Here is a 25,393-nt window from a genome sequence, read left to right as displayed (position 1 = left end):
TTTCTTCGTTCTCTTGGTAACTATTTAAAAAAGCAAGATTGTAAGCATAGGAGCCAACCCATTTTTGGTTCAGAACATGGGTAGCACTTTCTGCTTGGTGTCTAAATTTAGCCACCAATCAGCAAGCGCTACCTAGGTGCTGAACCAACAATAGGCCGGTTCCTATTCTTGCATTTAAATAAAGATACCAAGAGAACAAAGAAAATTTGATAATAGGAGTAAATTAGAAAGTTGCTGTATCTGAATCATTTAAGTTTAATTTTAACTAGAATATCGCTTTGAGTTTCATATACACAGTTGGTAGAAGCACTTTTTATTCCAAGGTTATTGTGATGAGGTCACAATTTAAGGCTAAAGGAAAGGAGTTTTATTTTTCGCAAACGTAAACGTTTCTCCACTGTCACCTAATTGTGGAACCTATTGCCTAAGGAGGCAGAGACTTCCAATACCTTAGATAAATTTAAAAAAGTTGTTTATACATTTTTGGCTATAAACAGATTTCTGGGATACAATTGCTTGTGTTAAATGGGTTACCTTTCTAATTGTATTAAAGTAAGTTCAATTGTCAGCTTCTTTATTTTGCATCAAGTAGCATCTGTATATGTTGAAGGACTTTTGTCTTCTCTCAGTCTCATCTACTATGTTACCATTTATTAAGTCCTATTTCACCTCCATTCATTCATTTCGATTGCATATTAACCCTTTGGCTGCTAAGCCATTTCCCACCTGTGTGCTATGCTGGTTTTGAGCTTTTGCTGCAGGTCACATTTAAACACTTTTAGAAGTAAAGTTTGTGTGAATAAACTATACAATATATATATATATATATATTTTCAGCAGACCTAGCAGATTCAAAATATACCATTATTATATGTGTATGCATCATCAGGTTTAAAAAAAATAGCGTGTAAAATGTGAAAAAAGTGTATTTTTTTTTTAACTCCTGACTCAATAAATAATAGTATGTAATTTTATTTTTCTAAGCTCTATCATCAAAACCTGTGTGAATAAATATTTGTAGCAGGTAACCTGTCTGACATAAACAGAAATTAAGAACATTTCACAGTTTTTTTTCCGACTGTTTTACTGCAGCCATGTCAATTTGATAAATTATCAAAAACAGCATCTTAGAATTTACTGTTTTCAGCAATTAAACAGTTCTAGCCATCTGAGACATTAAAATGGGGTACACAAAGCACACATTTGCCCAAAGTACACCCCTTGGTGCATCAAATGAGGGGCTACAAGTATTTCTAGCATGAATTTGGGGCACAGCAGCAATGAATGGAATAAGTTGCATTGCCTTAAAAAAATATTTCTAAGCAAAGAGCCATATTCCACTTAATATTACATTGTCTATTTTTGTGCTAGCAATACATCAAGCCCCTCATTTGAAGCGCCATGGGGTGTATTTTCCAAAAATATGTTCTTTATTTAATGCATCTTAGTTTCACAGGTTTCTACAGCTGTCTGATTGCAGACATAACCCATAAAAGTTGAAAGGCTATTTTGTTTTTTTTTAGATGATATCAAGATTGCCATGCAATTAAATAGTTCTAGCCTTTTGGAACATTAAAATATGGTACACATTTGTAGAAAGTACACCCTTTGGCGCATCAAATGAGGGGCTACATGTATCAATATCACATAATTGAGGTGCACAACAATTAATGGAATATGGTGCTTTGCATAAAAATATATTTATTTTTTTAGCAAAGAGCCATATTCCACTTATTATTACATTGTCTTTTTTTGTGCTAGCAATAAACGGAACAACCATTTGTCAGAAGAAAAGAAAGTGTAATACATTTTCATATGTTCTCTCTTAGATACAATAGAAAAGGGCTTACATTTCCCTTTAAGCCCAATGCTGCCTAAAAGATTATTCTGCATCGTTCAGTGGGGGGTGGAAGCAATGAGCTACGGTTTTTTTTCATGCTGTAGTAAAATTGTGTCTTGGTTTATAAACCACACAATATGTAGACAACCCTGTTTTTCTTTAGGTTCAACTGCAAAACTGACATATAAAAATCTAGAGGGATATATACTGCGGCAAAGCTCACAGCAAGATCGCTTTCTATATCTGACAAGAAATAGCTGTAGGCACTGGACAAAGCTTAGTCAGCTCAAACGTGAAGCTGGGTGCTTTGCAGTATCTTTTCTTTCGCTACAAATACAATTTTCTGGTTTATTTAAGGATTCCAAAAACATGAACAAAAATGAAAAAGAATTGCAAGAAATTTAACAATCCCGAGAACCATTAAAGTACAATACAAAGCAAATAATAAAAAAATGCTCTAAAACATAATTACAAGATTAGATCAGATTCATTATTATATACAAAGGGTACATGAAACACAAAATTTCACTTTTATGATTGAGTATACAACTTTCCAATTGTGCTTAATTTTCCCAATATTTATTTAAAGGGACATGATACTCATATGATAAATCACTTGAAACTGATGCAGTATAACTGTAAAAAGCTGACAGGAAAATATTACCTGAGCATCTCTATGTAAAAAAGGAAGATATTTTACCTCACAATTTCCTCAGCTCAGCAGAATAAGTGCTGTGTAAAAAGTTATACTCAGCTGCTACCCACTTGCAGGTTAAAAAAAAATAAAAAATTAAGAGCAGCCAATGAGCATCAGCAGTGCTGAGGTAATGAACTCTTTTACTGTGATCTCATGAGATTTCATTGTAAACTTCCTTACACTGAATAGGGAAATAACATGAGAGTGCACAAGGCTCATCCCTTTGGCTGTCCCGGGACAGACATACTGATTTGTTGCTTAGAAGTTCTTTACAATGGGTTGTGGCTACTGAGGAACTTTTGAGGTAAAATATCTTCCTTTTTTACATAGAGATGTTCAGGTGATATTTTCTAGTCGGCTTTTTACAGCTATGCTGCATCACTTTCAAGTGTTTAAACATTTGGGTACTATGGCCCTCTAAAGAGCAGCAATGTTCTTCTGGGAGCTAGCTAAACACATTGGTAAGCTAATGAGAAGAGGTATATACGTGCAAAGTTAGCAGTCAGCAGTTAGCTCCCATTTCCTGAGCCTACCTAGGTATGCTTTTCAACAAAAGATTCTAAAATAACTAAGCACATTAGATAATAGAAATAAAGGGGAAAGTGGTTTAAAATTATGTGCGCTATCTGAATCATGAAAGAATAAAAATGGGGTTTTATGTCCCTTTAATAATGTGGTAGCTGCTTTATAGTGTAAAATATGTAATTTTTTTTCTTTGTAATGTAGGCTATACTTAGTGGAATCAATAAGCACAATTACTGACACCAGAGATTTCCAAAGCTATACATATACGTGTTGACACACATACACGTCTTAAAGCGACATTAAAAGTCATTTTTTTAAATGTATACATCAGAAATGTTTCATGGCGTTACAAAAGATCAGCATGCAAAATAAATGTTTTTAAAGCATTTCAAATTGTCATTTTGTTAGCAAAATATGAATTGTTTAATTTACTACCTTTGCTGTTTATTTTTCCTTTAAAGGGACAGTCTACAACAGAAGTTTTATTGTTTTGAATGACGGATAATCCCTTTATTACCCATTCCACAGTTTTGCATAACCAACACTGTTATATTAATGTACTTTTTACCTCTGTGATTACCTTGTATATAAGCATCTTCTGACAGCCCCCTGATCACATGACTTTTAGTTATTATCTATTGACTTGCATTTTAGCCAATTAGTGCAGTGTCTGCCACAAGCCACGGGCTTGATCACAATGTTATCTATATGGCTCACATTAACTAGCATTCCCCTATTGTGAAAAGCAAATAAAAATCCTGTGATAAGAGGCTGTCTTTAATGGCTTAGAAACAGGCAGACATTTAGAGGTTTAAATGGTATAAAGCATATTAATATAACAATGCTGGTTGTGCAAAGCTGAGGGAATAAAGGCATTATCTATATTTTTAAACAATAACAATTTTAGTGTTGACTGTCCCTTTAAGGGGACATTAAAGGACCAGTCAACACATTAGATTTGCATAATCAACAAATGCAAGATAACAAGACAATGCAATAGCACTTAGTCTGAACTTCAAATGAGTAGTAGATTTTTTTATAACAAATTTCAAAGTTATGTATATTTCCACTCCCCTTGTACCATGTGATAGCAATCAGCCAATCACAAATGCATATACGTATAGTCTGTGAATTCTTGCACATGCTCAGTAGGATCTGGTGACTCAAAAATTGTAAATATAAAAGATGGAAGTAAATTGGAAAGTTGTTTAAAATTACATGCTGTATCTGAATCATGAAAATGTAATTTAACCTGAGTGTCCCTTTAAACACTAAATCGTTTAAAAGCATAGTATTAAGGCCATTACCCGCTTCCCTCTATTTATGGGTGCTGCCACTCTCCTTACTAGATACCTGCAGTGAGATCTAGGTTCCAAAATGACAGCACCCATAATCAGCGGGATGTGCATGAAATGTATTTAGTTAATGTCCCTTTAAGTATATTAGTTAGTAGAAATAATTACTTGCCATGGTGAAAAGTTACTAGTAAGTTTATTAAAGTTATTATTTTATATATGCTCAGTGTTCTCACAAAGAGAACCTGTCTACACTCCTTCAAAGTCTCCAGAGCAGAATCGACTGCCGGAATTAAAGATTAAACAAGCAGTTGCTTGTGCAACCATACCAATGCGCTTGTGCAACCATACCACTGCTCTTGTGCAACCAATTGCATGAGAACAGGGTTTGCCAGTTATCCTGGAGGAAAGAATCTGGATTCTCTGATGTCTGTAACCTCTGAGCTTACGGACACGTTAAGAAGCAGCAGTCGTACATGAACAAACCTACACCAAAACAACCCTGAAGCTGAATAAACAGCTTCATAAATAGAGGACCATAATCTCCCCTGTAATCTCTCCTGAACAATGAGGCAGTGGCTGCCTTACGAGCATCCCTTCATCTAGAACTATTACTGACGCCACTTATATTTGTTCTCACTTTTCTACAAAGAATTGTATACTAAAGAAATGCGCTTTTTAAAGAAACGAGACACACTAGAATATTAAACGGACAGTACACTGTAAAATTTTTATACCAGCTGCAGAGTATAACATTTATGGGAAATTGCATTTTCGGTTTATTTGTGTATATGAAGTAGCTGGTTTTGTGCTTTTTAAACCACAACCTATTTCAATGGGTTGAGCTTCAGGTAATATCAGATCTCATTATGTTATCACTTTGTGTACACACACTTGCTTCCTTTTCTTATATTTGTCTAGAAAACCAAAGCTCAATACTTAGAGAGAACAATGGAAAATGATCATTTTATTACTTAACTATCCTGCAGCCCACTGAGAGTGTAATCTCTTCTGCTGGCTGTGTTTACTTAGGCTATTTAATAGAATATACTCCAGTAGAGAAACTTTCTGTATAGGTTGGGATACCACAGGCTAAATCAGCTATTTCAAATGCCAAAATAGGGGTAAAGGAGCTACTTGTAAACAATTTAATACACTCCAGCAGGTAAAATGAACCATTGGGAACAATTTAAACGGGAATTTTTTTGGGGGGTAAACTGTCCTTTTAATGCCTATTCTGGCAACCTACTGAGACATAAAGAAGTAGATCTCTTGGCATCCTTTGTTGAAAAACATACCTTGGAAGGCTCAGGAGTAGCAATGCACTACTGTGAGCTAGCTGCTGATTGGTAGCTGCACCTATGCCTCTTGTCATTGGCTCACCTGATGTATTCAGCTAGCTCCCAGTAGTGCACTGCTGTTTCATCAACCAATGACACAAAAAATGTAAGCAGATTTGAATAAAATCAGGATTAAGAGAGGTTTCCTATCCTTTATAAAACAAAATTGGGTTCAGTACATGCTTAATCTGTAATGTAATGTGATAAATCATTTGATATTAGTGTGCATTTTAAAAAGCAACAATTTTACACAATAATGCATAGAAATGTGTTCTGGAAATACATTTATTGTATTAAAATCATTGAAGTGTTCTATATAAAAATATGCCATTGCTTTCTTTGTACAGCTGGTTGAATTAAATTTAATATGAGATTTTCAAGAGAAAATCGTTAGTTAAAGTCGTTGTAAGTGAAATGAATGACTGTTGTTCGTAATGAAGACGATGCTGTAGGCAGTCCTGTATGAGCAAAGTCGTTTTATTTTACTCTCTGCTGCTGAGAATGATACCAAAGGTTAGAAAAGAGGTGGAAAAACCTAATAAGACTCAGGCTAAATTATTTTACATTTTAACACCCAATTTCTCTAAAATTAAAATTAAAATTATTTCCTCTTGTTATTAGGACATTTTTGTAAAGATATCTTTATGAAATCAATTTACTTAACATGTTAACCCTAGAGATACTTTTATTTATAGAAATGTATAGTGGCCAAAAATTATATCTAACTTGCACTTTGTGTTTTGTAGTTGCACTTTTTCTTAAAGGAACAGGAAACCCCAAAAATTTAAATCATGATTCGGATAGTACATACAATTTTAAACAACTGTCAAATTTGACTTTTATTATCAAATATGCTTCATTCTTTTGTTATCCTTTGCTGAAGGAACAACATTACACTACTGGCAGCTAGCTGAGCACATCTAGTTAGCCAATCACAAGAGACAAACGTATGAAGGTGTTCTAAATTTTGTCTCGACTCATAAAAATTCTGCACCTGCGTCACTTCCGGTGACGTGACATCAGCTGTTGGAGGTGTGTGGCGCTCACTGCGCAAGAGGCCCAACCTCCTGAAATCAGCGGTTGAAGTCATGCAACAGGTCGAGGAATTCTATGGCCAGTATACTTCATTGCGCAGGCACGCAGAATACCACGCTTGCAAACACGGCCTGACTCCTCATGCTCCGCTTCATAACCTGCATCAGAGACAAGGCGCTAGCGGCACACTGGCAACACAAACCTATTAGTTGTCCAGCCAGTGACTTCACAGACCAATCAGATAATGCAGAAATGCCTATATTCTATGTATCATCTGATCGGTCCGTAGTCCGTTTGACTTGTCCGCCTACATATACATTCAATTTCCAAATTGCTCCATCGCGCGCCACTGACTTGCCGTGCCCGCCTCGTGACATTGAGCTGACTTACTGGGGGGCACTGTGGCTGATGCGGGTTACAGGGAGGGGGGGTGCGCTGGGACTTATGTGGGTTACAGAGGTCTGATGGTGGTTATGGGGGGGTGCTTATGGTGGTTAAAGGGGGTGCTTATTGGAGGGTTACAGTGGGAGCTGATGAGGCTTATGTAGGCTACACAGGGAGTGCTTATGGGGGTTACTGGGGGGTGCTTATTGGGGGGTTACAGTGGGAGCTAATGGGGCTTATGTAGATTACACAGGGGGTGCTTATGGAGTTTACAGTGGGAGTTGATGGGGTTTATGTAGGTTACAGAGGGGGTACTTATCGGGGTTACAGGCGAAGCTGATGGGGCTTATGTAGGTTACAGAGGGGGTGCTTGTAGGGGTTACAGGGGGAGCTGATGGGGCTTAAGTAGGTTACAGAGGGGGTACTTATGCGGGTTACAGGAGAAGCTGAGGGGGCTTATGTAGGTTACAGAGAGGGTTCTTATGGGGGTTACAGTGGGAGCTGATGGGGCTTATGTAGGTTAAAGAGGGGGTGCTTATGGGTGTTAGAGGCTGTGCTGATGGGGCTTATGTAGGTTACATGCTTGTAGGGGTTACAGGGGGAGCTGATGGGGCTTAAGTAGGTTACAGAGGGGTACTTATGGGGGTTAGAGGAGAAGCTGATGGGGCTTATGTAGGTTACAGAGATGGTTCTTATGGGGGTTACAGTGGGAGCTGATGGGGCTTATGTAGGCTACACAGGGAGTGCTTATGGGGGTTACTGGGGGTGCTTATTGGGGGTTACAGTGGGAGCTGATGGGGCTTATGTAGGTTAAAGAGGGGGGCTTATGTTGGTTACAGAGGGGGGTGCTTATGGGATTTACAGGGGAAGCTGATGGGGCTTATGTTGGTTACAGAGAGGGTTCTTATGGGGGTTAAAGTGGGAGCTGATGGGGCTTATGTAGCTTAAAGAGGGGGTGCTTATGGGTGTTAGAGGGTGTGCTGATGGAGCTTATGTTGGTTACAGAGGGGGTGCTTATGGGGGTTACAGGGGGAGCTGATAGGGCTTATGTATGTTAAAGAGGGGGTGCTTATGGGGTTTACAGGGGGTGCTGATGGGGCTTATGTTAGTTACAGAGGGGGTGCTTATAGGGGTTACAGGGGAAGCTGATGGGGCTTATGTTGGTTACAGAGGGGGTGCTTATAGGGGTTACAGGGGGAGCTGATGGGGCTTATGTTGGTTACACAGGGAGTGCTTATAGGGGTTACAGGGGGAGCTGATGGGGCTTATGTTAGTTACAGAGGGGGTGCTTATAGGGGTTACAGGGGAAGCTGATGGGGCTTATGTTGGTTACAGAGGGGTAGCTTATAGGGGTTTACAGGGGGAGCTGATGGGGCTTATGTTACAGAGGGGGTGCTTATAGGGGTTATAGGGGGAGCTTATGGGGTTTATGTTGGTTACAGAGAGGGTGCTTATAGGGGTTACAGGGGGTGCTGATGGGGCTTATGTTAGTTACAGAGGGGGTGCTTATAGGGGTTATAGGGGGAGCTTATGGGGTTTATGTTGGTTACAGAGAGGGTGCTTATAGGGGTTACAGGGGGTGCTGATGGGGCTTATGTTAGTTACAGAGGGGGTGCTTATAGGGGTTACAGGGGGAGCTGATGGGGCTTATGTTGGTTACAGAGGGGTGCTTATTTTGGTTACAGAGGGGGTGCTTATAGGGGTTACAGGGGGAGCTGATGGGGCTTATGTTGGTTACAGAGGGGTAGCTTATAGGGGTTTACAGGGGGAGCTGATGGGGCTTATGTTGGTTACAGAGGGGGTGCTTATAGGGGTTACAGGGGGAGCTGATGGGGTTTATGTAGGTTACAGAGGGGGTGCTTATAGGGGTTACAGGAGGAGCTGATGGGGCTTATGTAGGTTACACAGGGGCTGCTTATGGGGGTTACAGGGGGAGCTGATAGGGCTTATGTTGGTTACAGAGGGGGAGCTTATAGGGGGTTACAGGGGGAGCTGATTGGGCTTATGTAGGTTACACAGGGGGTGCTTATGGGGGTTACAGGGGGAGCTGATGGGGCTTATGTAGGTTACAGAGGGGGTGCTTATGGGGGTTACAGGGGGTGCAGATGGGGCTTATATAGGTTACAGAGGGGGTGCAGATGTGGCTTATGTAGTTTACAGAGGGAGTGCTTATAGGGGTTGCAGGGGGTGTTGATGGGGCCTATGTAGGTTACAGAGGGGTGCTTATGGGGGTTACAGGGGGTGCTGATGGGGCTTATGTAGGTTAAAGAGGGGGCTTATGGGGTTTACAGGGGGGGCGGTTGGGCTTATGTAGGTTACATAGGGGGTAACCTACATAAGCCCCATCAGCTCCCACTGTAGCCCCCATCAGCACCCCTGTAACCCCCATAAGCACCCCCTGTGTAACCTGCATAAGCCCCATCAGCACCCCCTGTAACCCCCATAAGCACCCCCTGTGTAACCTACATAAGCCCCATCAGCTTCCACTGTAACCCCATAAGCAACCCCTGTGTAACCTACATAAGCCCCATCAGCACCCCCTGTAACCCCCATAAGCACCCCCTCTGTAACCTACATAAGCTCCATCAGCTCCCACTGTAACCCCATAAGCAACCCCTGTGTAACCTACATAAGCACTGCCTGTAACCACCATCAGCCCCCCCGTAACCCACATAAGTCCCAGCACACCCCCCTCCCTGTAACCCGCATCAGCCACAGTGACCCGGGTAAGTCGGCTCAATGTTGCAAGGCGGGCACGGCAAGTCAACGGAGCAATTTGGAAATTGAATGTAGGTGTAGGCGGGCAAGTCAAACGGACTACAGACCGATCAGATAATACATAGGAAATAGGTTTTAATTGCATTATCTGATTGGTCTGTGTGTCTGTGATGTCACTGGCTGGACAACCAATAGGGTCGTGTTGCGAATGTGCCGCTAGCACCTTGTCTCTGATGCAGCTTATTAGGCTGAGCGTGAGGAGTCGGAATTTAGAACAAAATTTAGAACACCGGCATCAGTCACCAGATAGCTCCCATTGGTGTATGATATTTGTGTATTCATTTTCAACAATGGATACCAAGAGAACAAAGCATATAGTAATATTAAAAATGTCCATTTCTTGTACGTTTAAGTTTGACTTTCCTATCCCTTTAAAGAAACCTTAAACAAACAAACAAAAAAAAAAGGATAATGCGTACAAAAGTACAATGTATACACACATGCCTTCAATATTTTACTGGGGCTTTTTGGGACAGGGATATAAGAACCTTGTGGGCAGTGGCTCATCAGCTATTCATGGGCGGGCACAATGGGAGGAACAGGTCTATGAGCATGTTGTAGGTGTAGCTTGTGTAATGGATAGAGCTGGACAATTCCTAAAAACTGGGACATTTACCCTTGCTTGAGACATTATGGGCTCCATTTACTAAGTAGCGTGTGGACAGCTTCTCAACTTGCGAAGCTGTCTGCCCGCCTTCGCTACATACAGGCAGCAGATCTCATTGCAGTATTTAATGCCGGCCCCTTCATTCACGCAAGTTCTCTATGATTTTCCCTCGCCACCTCAGAGGTGGCGTAGGGTGTAAGAAGCAGCGATCTAATGACCGCTGCTTCTTACATTGCGGGAAGCAGAGTTGCATATGCAAACCGGCCCTACAAGGGCTCCAGAGCAGCTCTTGCTGCTTCGTACATGAGTCCTGTGGATGGAAAGAGGGTAGACCTTGCAATCTGTTAAAATCCCACAGGATCCAAAATGATTGAGAAGTCTGTAAAACATTTTAGAAATGTTAATTGAAATATATCTATATATACAGCATATATACAAAGATTTTAAAATGCCATTTTGTATGTAAGATCGAAAATACTTTACATGAAACACTTTGAGAGTGTAATATAAAATATTTTACAATACATATTAAAGCAACTCTGTATTTATTTTGTCCAAATTCATTATTAGCATACAGACCTTTTGAAATGTTGTGTTTAATTGCTGATATATATTATGAATATATAGAAAATGTGTTTTATATTCCTTTGGTTTTCTTTGTCTTTCTAATAATGTACTTCTCTTTTTTAACCCTTCCAGGGAAAGAAGCTTCCTGCCAGCATTAGTGATGATGCAGAAGAGGGTGAGGTTTCCGATGAGGACAGCGCTGATGAAATTGAAGATGACTGCAAACTCCTAAATGGAGATGTATGTAGCCAAATTTATTACATTTGGGGTTTAAGCTGTAAAGTGATACACCTTATACTTAAAGGCACACAAAACCCACATTTTTTTCTTTCATGATTCAGATAGAACATGCAATTTTAAGCAACTTTCTAATTTACTCGTATTATACCCTTTTCTTTGTTCTCTTGCTATCTTTATTTGAAAAAACACAAATGTAAGCTTAGGGACCGCCCATTTTTGGTTTAGCACCTGGGTAGTGCTTGCTGTTTAGTGGCTTCATTCTTGCTTTTCCAATTTGGGTTTTGTGTCCCTTTTAATATAGAAAAATATAATGAAAGGAAAAATGTTCTCTACGGTTTCTTTTTTATTATTGTTATTTTTATTTTTTAAACTCTTTATTTTACATCTCTATAGGGACAAAAAAACAATGCAAAATAAACCAAACTCTCTATCCGGTCTGTCAGAGCATCTAGCTATCATTTTCAGTAGAGTGTTTTTTTTTCCTCCCAACCAAATCCCTTTTGTAAAGAAAATCATCCTTGACTGATCCTGAGTTGACAGTAGTGCAGGATGGCTTAATGAATTAGCAATAGGACATAAGCTCTTTTTCTAAGAACTAAAATACACCCTACAGATAGCTAGCAGTGTTTGTGCAGCGTGTTGGAGGAAGGAAGGCAAGAAATAAGCTTGTTATACAGTTGCACTGTCTGGAAAAGATATGTCCATTTTATTTGAGGAATCATAACTTTATAGACTTCAAATAGACAAATCTTTACAAAGATAAATAGCACTAATCAACATAAACACACGGAAGAGTAACACTTGTTATTACCTTGAAAGGGACATTAAACTCTAAGTAAAAGCTAGATAGAATGATGCATTTAAAGAAAAGATTAGTTTGAGAATAGCATGTAGATGTAATTTTTTAAAGTTACACTAGCTATTTAAATTTTAAATATTGACAATATAAGTGTAAAATGTTACTATCTATAAAACAATGGGAGCTGCCATGTTGTAACTTAGGTTACGTTCTCTGCTGTGGCCAATTAGGGACAGTTATAAATGGGTCACTAGTGTGCAGCCAATGGCTGTGTGGAATATAACAGTGTTCTGCACTTCCATTTCTAAGAGGATCTGAAAAGCTCACAATTTTAGAATGGAATTACAGGAAAAGGGGAAAAATAAATTATAAAAAATACATTGCAGAGTATTTTTTATACATATGATTTATCATTTTATATTGCCATCTCAAAGTGTTTACTGTCCCATTAAGTTAAGGGGTAAGAAGTATGTCTCCAGATACAAATACTGGAGTACTGCACTGTGGTCCTGAATTGCAAAATGTTCTCTTATCCATATGTAAACGCTGCATTTAAGCAAAAAGACAAAAAAAAGTGAATTAAAAAGTGTGTAAATTTAAACTGTAACTAATACAGCAGAATCGGTTATGCAGGTTCTACTAAAGCTGATTGGCTGATAGGTACTTCTTGATAGTTTTCATTGGCTGAGAGGTACAAATGATCCTTCTGCTATGATCATTAGTAGTAATCAACCAATTACCATTAGTAGGAAGTACTCAAGTAATACTGCTGTGGATTTAAATTTAAACAGATGTAAAATCCATTAAAGGGACACTGAACGCAATTTTTTTTATTTTGTGACTCTGATAGAGCATGCAATTTTAAGCAACTTTCCAATTTTATTCCTATTATCAATTTTTCCTCATTCTTTTGCTATATTTATTTGAAAAAGAAGGCATCTAAGCTGTATTTTTGGTTTATACCCTGGACAGCTCTTGTTTATTGGTGGGTGAATGTATCCACCAATCAGCAAGAACAACCCAGGTTGTTCACCAAAAATGGGCCAACATCTAAACTTACATTCTTGCATTTCAAATAAAGATACCAAGAGAAGGAAGAAAATGTGTTAATAGGCTCTATCTGAATCATGAAAGAAAAAAAAATATGGGTTCAGTGTACCTTTAAATTGATCAGTACTGCTACAGGTTTAAAAATATATTTAGAATAATCTTTAATACAAATATTTCTGTTGTTTTTTTGTAAAACATAGTTATGGAATCCTAAGGATGCTGGTAGAGTGTGATCTGATGCTAAATTTGTAACCATATGAGGACTCCTTAGCTAGTGTTCATGTAGTTTATAGAAAATGACAGAATTTTCACTTTGTTTTTCATTCATTATGGAGATGTTTTTCAATCTTTGGGCATTTCTGAACTATAAAGTTATCTTTTAAAGTGATTTATGAAAGAATGATCTCATTATCTCAGTTATGCTCATGTATTCACTATGATAATGTACACATTAAGAATAGTTCAGGTATTGCATGTTGGAGCTTCAAGATCAACATTATGGCAGACTTAGAGGGGTATGAGCAGTAAAATGAGGCTAGTATGAAGATGTAGTGAAAAGTTACAGGGAGCAGAGATGAGGTTAAAAAGGAACTTTTGCTTTGGAGGGGTGTCAGGACTTTCTGCTATATAGGAGCATACTTTGGATATTTATTTTTTTAAAGAAGCATTTTTGATCAATATTAAAGAGACTATGATTGAGACTAGACATGTGTATTCGGAGGGTTAAAGGGACAGTCTACACCTTGGTCATCTTAAAGTCTTAGCTTAGATTATGCTGCAAATAGCCTCCTGCACATTTTCTTTATCATACAGCAGGAATAGTAAAAAAGTTATTTTAAAATGAATATTGTTTCTGGCTTCTTTGAATTGGCTGCCAAGCTCAGCCCACTGATGACATCATGATCTGGGCTGCATATGTAGTCCAATCACAAAAGTATCACTAGTTGGATTCAACAGACTGTCAATGCTATTCAGCTGAGTTCCTAGATGCTGCTGAGATCGTGATGCCATCAGTGGGTGGAGCTTGGCAGCAATTTCAAGTTGGCCTTAAAAAAATATTAATTTTAAAATAACTTTTTTTTTAGACTTGTGCACGGCCGAAAAATTTGTTTCGGTTCGGATCGATTCGGATGTTTTCGAATTTCGGTTGGGATCGATTCGAATTCGGAAAAATTTGAATGAATTCGTTTCGGATTCGAATAAATTCGGCTGGATTCGGTTCGATTTGGAAATTCGGAATTTTGGTATGTGTTAGGTGTATATTAGGTGTAACCCATAGCAGAGTGATATAACCTAATATACTGTACAATACTAGTGTAATCCATAGCCATCCGAATGTAACAAAAAAATCCAAACTAATTTGGATTTATTTGGTAGATTCGGTACTACCCGAATTCGGAAATTCGAATCGATCTGAATCTCCGAATTTAACAAATTCATCCGAATTTCGATTTGGAACGAATCAAAACGCACATGTCTATTTTTTTTACTGTTACTGCTGAATGATATAGAAAGGGTTGCAGGAGGATATTTGCAGCTTAAAGGGCCATAATACCCAAATGTTTAAACACTTGAAAGTGATGCAGCATATTTTTAAAAAGCTGACTAGAAAATATCTCCTGAACATCTCTATGTAAAAAAGAAAAATATTTTACCTCAAAAGTTCCTCAATAGCCACCTCCCATTGTAAAGGATTTCTAAGCAGCATTTTAGTGTGTCTGTCCTGGGACATCTGAAGGGATGAGCATCGTGCACTCTCATCTTATTTCACCAATCAGGTAAAGGAAGTTTACAATGAAATCTCATGAGAGTTAAGTCAAATCTCATGAGATCACAGTAAGAGTTCATGACCTCAGCACTGCTGATGCTTATTGGCTGCTGTTCATGTCTTCATTTCTTTCATGTAATTAGCAAGAGTCCATGAGCTAGTGACGTATGGGATATACATTCCTACCAGGAGGGGCAAAGTTTCCCAAACCTTAAAATGCCTATAAATACACCCCTCACCACACCCACAAATCAGTTTTACAAACTTTGCCTCCTATGGAGGTGGTGAAGTAAGTTTGTGCTAGATTCTACGTTGATATGCGCTCCGCAGCAGGTTGGAGCCCGGTTTTCCTCTCAGCGTGCAGTGAATGTCAGAGGGATGTGAGGAGAGTATTGCCTATTTGAATGCAATGATCTCCTTCTACGGGGTCTATTTCATAGGTTCTCTGTTATCGGTCGTAGAGATTAATCTCTTACCTCCCTTTTCAGATCGACGATATACTCTTATATATATACCATTACCTCTGCTGATTTTCGTTTCAGTACTGGTTTGGCTTTCTACAACATGTAGATGAGTGTCCTGGGGTAAGTAAGTAAGCTTATTTTCTGTGACACTCTAAGCTATGGTTAGGCACTTTTTTTATAAAGTTCTAAATATATGTATTCAAACATTTATTTGCCTTGACTCAGGATGTTCAACATTCCTTATTTTCAGACAGTCAGTTTCATATTTGGGATAATGCATTTGAATCAATCATTTTTTCTTACCTTAAAAAATTTGACTTTTTCCCTGTGGGCTGTTAGTCTCGCGGGGGCTGAAAATGCTTCATTTTATTGCGTCATTCTTGGCGCTGACTTTTTTGGCGCAAATTTTTTTTTCTGTTTCCGGCGTCATACGTGTCGCCGGAAGTTGCGTCATTTTTTGACTTTTTTTGCGTCAAAAGTGTCGGCGTTCCGGATGTGGCGTCATTTTTGGCGCCAAAAGCATTTAGGCGCCAAATAATGTGGGCGTCTTATTTGGCGCTAAAAAATATGGGCGTCATTTTTGTCTCCACATTATTTAAGTCTCATTATTTATTGCTTCTGGTTGCTAGAAGCTTGTTCACTGGCATTTTTTTCCCATTCCTGAAACTGTCATTTAAGGAATTTGATCAATTTTGCTTTATATGTTGTTTTTTCTATTACATATTGCAAGATGTTCCACGTTGCAACTGAGTCAGAAGATACTTCAGGAAAATCACTGCCCGGTGCTGGAGCTACCAAGCTAAGTGTATCTGCTATAAACTTTTGGTATCTGTTTCTCCAGCTGTTGTTTGTATTGCATGTCATGACAAACTTATTAATGCAGATAAAATTTTCCTTTAGTACTGTTACATTACCTGTTGCTGTTCCGTCAACATCTAATTTTCAGAGTGTTCCTGATAACATAAGAGATTTTATTTTTAAATCCATTAAGAAGGCTATGTCTGTTATTTCTCCTTCTAGTATACATAAAAGTCTTTTAAAACTTCTCTTTTTTCAGATGAATTTTTAAATGAACATCATCATTCTGATACTGATAATGGTTCTTCTGGTTCAGAGGTTTCTGTCTCAGAGGTTGATGCTGATAAATCTTCATATTTGTTCAAGATGGAATTTATTCGTTCTTTACTTAAAGAAGTATTAATTGCATTAGAAATAGAGGATTCTGGTCCTCTTGATACTAAATCTAAACGTTTAAATAAGGTTTTTAAATCTCCTGTAGTTATTCCAGAAGTGTTTTCTCTCCCTGATGCTATTTCTGAAGTAATTTCCAGGGAATGGAATAATTTGGGTAATTCCTTTACTCCTTCTAAAACGTTTTAAGCAATTATATCCTGTGCCATCTGACAGATTAGAGTTTTTGGGACAAAATCCCTAAGGTTAATGGGGCTGTCTCTACTCCTGCTATATTTTTAGCGGATGTTGCTGCAGCTTCAACTTTTTGGTTAGAAGCTTTAGCGCAACAAGTAACAGATCATATTTTTATAGGATTATTATTATTCTATAACATGCTAATAATTTTATTTGTGATACCATCTTTTGATATCATTAGAGTTGATGTCAGGTATATGTCTCTAGCTATTTTAGCTAGAAGAGCTTTATGGCTTAAAACTTGGAATGCTGATATGTCTTCTAAGTCAACTTTGCTTTCCCTTTCTTTCCAGGGTAATAAATTATTCGGTTCTCAGTTGGATTCTATTATCTCAACTGTTACTGGAGGGAAGGGAACTTTTTTACCAAAGGATAAAAAATCTAAGGTAAATTTAGGTCTAATAATCGTTTTCGTTCCTTTCCTCACAGCAAGGAACAAAAGCCTGATCCTTCATCCTCAGGAGCGGTATCAGTTTGGAAACTATTTCCAGTTTGGAATATATCCAAGCCTTATAGAAACCCAAAGCCAGCTCCTAAGTACCCATGAAGGTGCGGCCCTCATTCCAGCTCAGCTGGTATGGGGCAGATTACGTTTTCTTCAAAGAAATTTGGATCAATTCCGTTCACAATCTCTGGTTTCAGAACATTGTTTCAGAAAGGTACAGAATTGGCTTCAAGTTAAGGCCTCCTGCAAAGAGATTTTTTTCTTTCCCGTGTCCCAGTAAACCCAGCAAAGGCTCAGCATTTCTGAAATGTGTTTCAGATCTAGAGTTGGCTGGAGTAATTATGCCAGTTCCAGTTCTGGAACAGGGGCTGGGGTTTTATTCTATCTCTTCATTATACCAAAGAAGGTCAATTCCTTTAGACCAGTTCCGGATCTATCAATATTGAATCGTTATGTAAGGATACCAACATTCAAGATGGTAACTGTAGGACTATCCTGCCTTTTGTTTAGCAAGGGCATTATATGTCTACAATAGATTTACAGGATGCATATCTGCATATTCCGATTCATCCAGATCACTTTTAGTTTCTGAGATTCTCTTTTTAGACAAGCATTACCAGTTTTGTGGCTCTACCGTTTGGCCTAGCATCAGCTCCAAGAATTTTTTCAAAGGTTCTCGGTGCCCTTCTGTCTGTAATCAGAGAACAGGGTTTTGGTATTTCCTTATTTTGGACGATATCTTGGTACTTGCTCAGTCTTCACATTTTCGCAGAATCTCATACGAATCGACTTGTGTTGTTTCTTCAAGATCATGGTTGGAGGATCAATTTACCAAAGAGTTCATTGATTCCTCAGACAAGGTTAACCTTTTTAGGTTTCCAGATAGATTCAGTGTCTATGACTCTGTCCTTGTCAGACAAGAGAAGTTTAACATTGATATCAGCTTGTCAAAACCTTCAGTCACAATCATTCCCTTTGGTAGCCTTATGCATGGAAATTTTAGGTCTTAGGACTGCCGCATCGGATGCGATCTCCTTTGCTCGTTTTTCACATGCTCTGTATGCTGAACCAATGGTGCAGGGATTACACAAAGATATCTCAATTAATATCTTTAAACCGATTATACGACACTCTCTGACGTTGTGGACAGATCACCATCGTTTAGTTCAGGGAGCTTCTTTGTTCTTCCGACCTGGACTATAATCTCAACAGATGCAAGTCTTACAGGTTGGGGAGCTGTGTGGGGGTCTCTGACGGCACAAGGGGTTTGGGAATCTCAGGAGGTGAGATTACCGATCAATATTTTGGAACTCCGTGCAATTTTCAGAGCTCTTCAGTCTTGGCCTCTTCTGAAGAGAGAGTTATTCATTTGTTTTCAGATAGACAATGTCACAACTGTGGCATACATCAATCATCAAGGAGGGACTCACAGTCCTCTGGCTATGAAAGAATTATCTCGAATTTTGGTTTGGGCGGAATCCAGCTCCTGTCTAATCTCTGCGGTTCATATCCCAGGTATAGACAATTGGGAAGCGGATTATCTCAGTCGCCAAACGTTGCATCCGGGCGAATGGTCTCTTCACCCAGAGGTATTTCTTCAGATTGTTCAAATGTGGGAACTCCCAGAAATAGATCTGATGGCTTCTCATCTAAACAAGAAACTTCCCAGGTATCTGTCCAGATCCCGGGATCCTCAGGCGGAGGCAGTGGATGCATTATCACTTCCTTGGAAGTATCATCCTGCCTATATCTTTCCGCCTCTAGTTCTTCTTCCAAGAGTATTCTCCAAGATTCTGAAGGAATGCTCGTTTGTTCTGCTGGTAGCTCCAGCATGGCCTCACAGGTTTTGGTATGCGGATCTTGTCCGGATGGCCTCTTGCCAGCTGTGGACTCTTCCGTTAAGACCAGACCTTCTGTCGCAAGGTCCTTTCTTCCATCAGGATCTCAAATCCTTAAATTTTAAGGTATGGAGTTTGAACGCTTGATTCTTGGTCAAAGAGGTTTCTCTGACTCTGTGATTAATACTATGTGACAGGCTCGTAAATCTGTATCTAGAGAGATATATTATAGAGTCTGGAAGACTTATATTTCTTGGTGTCTTTCTCATCATTTTTCTTGGCATTCTTTTAGAATACCGAGAATTTTACAGTTTCTTCAGGATGGTTTAGATAAAGGTTTGTCCGCAAGTTCCTTGAAAGGACAAATCTCTGCTCTGTCTGTTCTTTTTCACAGAAAGATTGCTAATCTTCCTGATATTCTTTGTTTTGTACAAGCTTTGGTTCGTATAAAACCTGTCATTAAGTCAATTTCTCCTCCTTGGAGTTTGAATTTGGTTCTGGGGGCTCTTCAAGCTCCTCCTTTTGAACCCATGCATTCTTTGGTCATTATATTACTTTCTTGGAAAGTTTTGTTTCTTTTGGCCATCTCTTCTGCCAGAAGAGTCTCTGAATTATCTGCTCTTTCTTGTGAGTCTCCTTTTCTGATTTTTCATCAGGATAAGGCGGTGCTGCAAACTTCTTTTGAATTTTTTACCTAAGGTTGTGAATTCTAACAACATAAGTAGAGAAATTGTGGTTCCTTCATTATGTCCTAATCCCATGAATTCTAAGGAGAAATCATTGCATTCTTTGGATGCTGTTAGAGCTTTGTATTATTATGTTGAAGCTACTAAGTCTTTCCGAAAGACTTCTAGTCTATTTGTCATCTTTTCCGGTTCTAGAAAAGGCCAGAAAGCTTCTGCCATTTCTTTGGCATCTTGGTTGAAATCTTTATTTCATCATGCCTATGTCGAGTCGGGTAAAACTCCACCTCGAAGGATTACAGCTCATTCTTCTAGGCCAGTTCTACTTCCTGGGCGTTTAGGAATGAAGCTTCGGTTGATCAGATTTGCAAAGCAGCAACTTGGTCCTCTTTGCATACTTTTACTAAATTCTACCATTTTTGATGTGTTTTCTTCTTCTGAAGCAGTTTTTGGTAGAAAAGTACTTCAGGCAGTGGTTTCAGTTTGAAATCTTCTGCTTATGTTTTCATTAAACTTTATTTTGGGTGTGGATTATTTTCAGCAGGAATTGGCTGTCTTTATTTTATCCCTCCCTCTCTAGTGACTCTTGCGTGGAAAGATCCACATCTTGGGTAGTCATTATCCCATACGTCACTAGCTCATGGACTCTTGCTAATTACATGAAAGAAAACATAATTTATGTAAGAACTTACCTGATAAATTCATTTCTTTCATATTAGCAAGAGTCCATGAGGCCCACCCTTTTTTGTGGTGGTTATGATTTTTTTGTATAAAGCACAATTATTCCAATTCCTTATTTTTTATGCTTTCGCACTTTTTTCTTATCACCCCACTTCTTGGCTATTCGTTAAACTGATTTGTGGGTGTGGTGAGGGGTGTATTTATAGGCATTTTAAGGTTTGGGAAACGTTGCCCCTCCTGGTAGGAATGTATATCCCATACGTCACTAGCTCATGGACTCTTGCTAATATGAAAGAAATTAATTTATCAGGTAAGTTCTTACATAAATTATGTTTTTTTTTAATTTTTTTACCTGCAGCTGGGAGCAGCTGAGTATAACTTTTTACACCGAACTTACTCTGCTGAGCTGAGGAGATTGTGAGATAAAATATCTTCCTTTTTTGCACAGAGATGCTCAGGTGATATTTTCCTGTCAGCTTTTTACAGTTATACTGCATCAGTTTCAAGTGATTTAGCATATGAGTATTATGTCCCTTTAATCTAAGGTAAGACTTTAAGATGACTTAAAGTGATGGTAAACTTTCCCCTTTTTAAAATCAGATCTGGAATGTAAGCGCTATTTTAGATGGGGTTTTATTCATCATGTGCAATGAAGATGCGCTATAACTTAGTTATTAATATAGATATGAAATTCAAATACCCCACGTTACACCACCCACTTCAAAAGTCAATTTTCCTGTCAGCTAAATGATTGAATTGCTCTCCAATCAATGCTCTAGCTACAACAAAAGTGCCATATGGGGAGAGCGCTGATTGGACAACAATTCAATCTGTTAGCTCACAGAAAATTTTACTTTTGAAGTGGGCGGAGGAGCATGCAGTATTTGAATTTCATATCTATATTAAAAAGCATGTTATACTGCATCTTCATTACAGCTAATGAATTAAACTCCATCTAAAATAGCGCTTACATTCCAGATCTGATTTTAAAAAGGGGAGAGTTTACCATCATTTTAAGTGTAGACTGCCCCTTTAAGAGGCCGAAGATCTGTGCAAATCCAAATATTAGAGTGTTACACTTTCACAAGTAGAAATTTGGCTCTGAAAAGATCTAAACGCTGTAAGCGGCCCCCGCCTTCTGCATTCAGGGGTATTCAAAACCTTCTAATGCACATGCCTATTTGAGACTTAGACCAGTAATGACAACAAAATCTTCAGAAATTTTAATGCACATTTTTGACATTTCAGTATGTTAAAGGGACAGTAAACGCTTTGAAATAGTACCATAAGATGTTTAAAGGGACAGTAAAGTAAAAATTTTACTTTTATATTCAGACAGAACACACCATTTAAAAAAAACTTTCCAATTTACTTTTACTATCTAATTTGCTTCATTGTCTTGGAATCCTTTATACCTAGGTAGGCTCAGGAGCAGCAAGGCGCTACTGGGAGCGAGCTTCACATAAATGCCTCTCCTTATTGGTTCACCCGGTGTGTTCAGCTAGCTCCTAGTAGTGCATTGATGCTCCTTCAACAAAGTGTACAAAGTAAATGAAGCAAATTTGATAATAGATGTAAATTGGAAAGTTGTAAATTAGACATGTTCATTTGTTCCTTTCTGTACTAAATATATGGCAAAGATGGTGGCCTCAAGCGCCATTCTCCAATTTTTTGAGCTAGATTTATTCTTCTGAAAGTGCAACACACTAAGATCAGGATTTACACAGACCTTAGCGTGTTGCACTTTTACAAGAATAAATCCAGCTCCAAAAATTGCCGCTTGTGGCTGCCATTTTAGTCATTCGTTAAAGAGACAGTAAAGTCATAATTAAACTTTCATGATTTGTATAGAACATACCATTTTAAACAACTATCCAATTTACTTCTATTATTTAATTTGCTTCCTTCTCTTGTTATCCTTTGCTAAAAGGTTTATTTAGGAAAGCTCAGGAGCAGCAAAGAACCTAGGTTCTAGCTGCTAATTGATGGCTGTGTGTATGTATATATATATATATATATATACCGATTGGCATTGGCTCACCAATGTGTTCAGTTAGAAACCAGTAGTGCATTGCTGCTCCTTCAACAAATGATACCAAGAGAATAAAACAAATGTGATTTGAAAAATAAAAACATGTGGGTTTCATGTCCCTTTAATTGCCATAAGGCACAAATGCACATGTCTATTTAAAACGGTATGCTCTGAGTTTTGTCATTTTAATTATGTGTAGAAATGTATCTTGCTAGTACATTTGAGTTTTAGTGGGATGTTGCAGTAAAGGACGTGGGAACATATCAATCCCCATAGCACATGCTATAGAACTGCCGTTGGTAGCATTTTCCTCTTGTCTTAGATTTATATAATCATGATTAAATAATGCAACTGGTTAAATGAGTTAGCTCCAGTTTAAAGTAAATCAATTTTATTGTTATGCCCCTTTAACTCTTCTCCACTATAATATAGTATTGATTCACAATAAAGATCTGTACATTAGAGAGGTGATTAATCATAAACAGTTTAGATACTAACATTCTAAAATTCCAACCCCCATTGCACTAAACCCAGACACTATAGGGGATTGGTGGTTATTCAATAGATTGTGATGTTTGCTTATCGATATCATAGGCATCTGGTATTTGTTTTCTGCCATACCTTGTATACTACTAATTAAGCAATTGATTTCTTTTATATAATCTGTTCTTCACATTCTTTAATTCTAATTACTAAAAAATATTGACCCCTGCTTTTCTGTACCAGTTCTTTTATTTTTTTTTATTTTTTTTTTAAAGAGTCAACGGAATACTTTTATGAATGATACCATTTCAAGTGCATGATAAATGATGAATGTTTTTCCTAGAATACATTTAATACAGTTAAAGAAGACATATATTAATGCCACCTTGCATATAATTCTAGAATTGGACAACCTTTATTGGAGAATAAGTTTGAAGTAGTAAAATACTTTATACTCATCTACATTATAGTATATTTGTCTGATTAACTAACCTTATCTAAAATTGTTTTACTATAATCTCTATTTTATACCCTTTCACATTTTTATTACAGTGTGTACACAGGTTTTCCACAGCTTCCAATTTTTCTCTATAAAACATCCCCCTCGTCTGCAAACTAGTTTTCCTGGCATTTGATTTAAAGGGACTTTCTTGTGTAAAATAAAATGTTCTATTTTGTTAGGGTACTACCAGCATTTGGGGTATATGCATGCCTGCTCCTCGTTGGCTGATCAGCTGTCTCTTCATCTTCACGGCAAATAGCAGAATTTTTACTACGCATTTAAAGTGATGGTAAAGTGACAAATTATACTATGCTATAGTGTAATTTAGAAATAAAAACTAATTATATATTATAATTGTAAGAGAAACAGCACTGCTGTATAAAAGCACAAAAAGTCTTTTTATTAGGGTATCACATTCACACTGATTCTTTCCAATCAGATTGCATGCACAGTTGCAACTATATCCAGTCAGAAAGCATCAGTGTGAGACTACACTTCATATATTGGCTGCATCGCCTATCTGTCAAAATAAGAAAAAAAAAATTTACACAGAGAATGAGTGACATTAAAGTGAAAGTAAAGTTATGTGGTCCCCTCTCCTCAGTTACATAGTTCATTTAAAATAAATAGGAGTTTCATTCATGAGTTTGTACAAATTTGCATGCAAATGCCATTTTCGCCGCAAATAAACTCAATATTTTACTACTTACAATTCAACCCGTTTTTCTCCTCTCATTTTACTTCCTGATCACGTTCATCGGTCGACCAATTGACTTTCTGGCCGATAGGCGGCCATGAGCGGACGTCATCCGCCTATGTGTTCAATTGCGCATGCGGCAAATCTTGTTTGTGCTCGTTATGTAGGACGCCCGTTCACGATTCGCGCATGCGCACACCTTTTTGTTTTATAACAGCCAAGGATGCATTCATGCATGCGCGTTGTAAAGAGGCTCATCACAGAATCGCATGCGCATTAATGGTAAGATCTACGATTCGCTCATGCACAATGCGTTCTTTGCTTGTGAATGCACATTTGACATACGTATAGAGCGGGTGGGACCGCTCTATACATCTAAACACAGAAACATAGGAAGTCTAAGATGGGCGGAGCATGACGGATAAGGTTAGAAGAAATAAAATTTTAATTATAAGTCAAAATTCACATAATGAAGAAAAAAAAAAAGTATACAATACTTGGATGTGTTGTAAAGGGCTAAAATTTACTTTCACTTTAAAGTACAATTTTAAAAAAATATATTGAATTTATAAATGTAATAACTATATTGCTCAACAGGAATAAGTAAAAAAAAACAAAAAACTTTTATAATATAAAAAGTTACATTTCTCACTTAACCATCACTTTAACCCACTTGGAAGTGTAAAACACATGGAAAAAGGAAGGAATATATTTACAAAAAAAATGAAATGCTATAATTGAATAGAGGATTTTATTTTTACATAAGAATGTCCTTTTATTAGGGCTGAGTATAATGCATTTACAAATGTAACAAGTATCAGACGTGCAATTTGTTATTAGTTTAACAAATGCCAAAAATGTGCTTTTTACAGCACCAAATTTATTAGGAAAAAAGTTCAACAATCAAATATCTGAATTTCCACACATTTGTGCATTGCACTTTTTTCCTAAAAAATCAGTTACCTAAAATATATAAATGCTGCACACTGTGCCTATTTTTGGGATTAGTAACTAACTAATAACTAATTGCAGATATCTAATAACTATATTATTTAACAGGGATAAGTACAAACTTTTATAATATAAAAAGTTAATTTTTTTCCATTATCATCACATCACCATCCAAAAAAAGCCCTAAATCACATGAAAATTTATGTTGGGAAAACATGGATGGGACAATTATCAGTTATGGATAAAAAAAAATACTAAATATAA

The 25,393-nt window shown here is 37.7% G+C and overlaps 1 protein-coding gene across 1 annotated transcript in view; it reads left to right on the top strand.

Moving 5' to 3' along the window:
* PLCH2 (phospholipase C eta 2) overlaps positions 1-25,393 on the top strand; it is a 974,668-nt gene that overhangs the window by 756,216 nt on the left and 193,059 nt on the right. The window contains exon 11 of the mRNA XM_053690349.1: positions 11,201-11,308. Coding sequence (XP_053546324.1) covers positions 11,201-11,308 — 108 coding nt within the window. The remainder of the gene's footprint in view (positions 1-11,200; positions 11,309-25,393) is intronic.

The sequence above is a fragment of the Bombina bombina genome, chromosome 8, assembly GCF_027579735.1.
Source record: "Bombina bombina isolate aBomBom1 chromosome 8, aBomBom1.pri, whole genome shotgun sequence".
In the NCBI taxonomy this organism is placed as follows: Eukaryota; Metazoa; Chordata; class Amphibia; order Anura; family Bombinatoridae; genus Bombina; species Bombina bombina.
The sequence above is the reverse complement of the archived record's forward strand: the minus strand, read 5'-3'. Positions and strand labels throughout refer to the sequence as shown.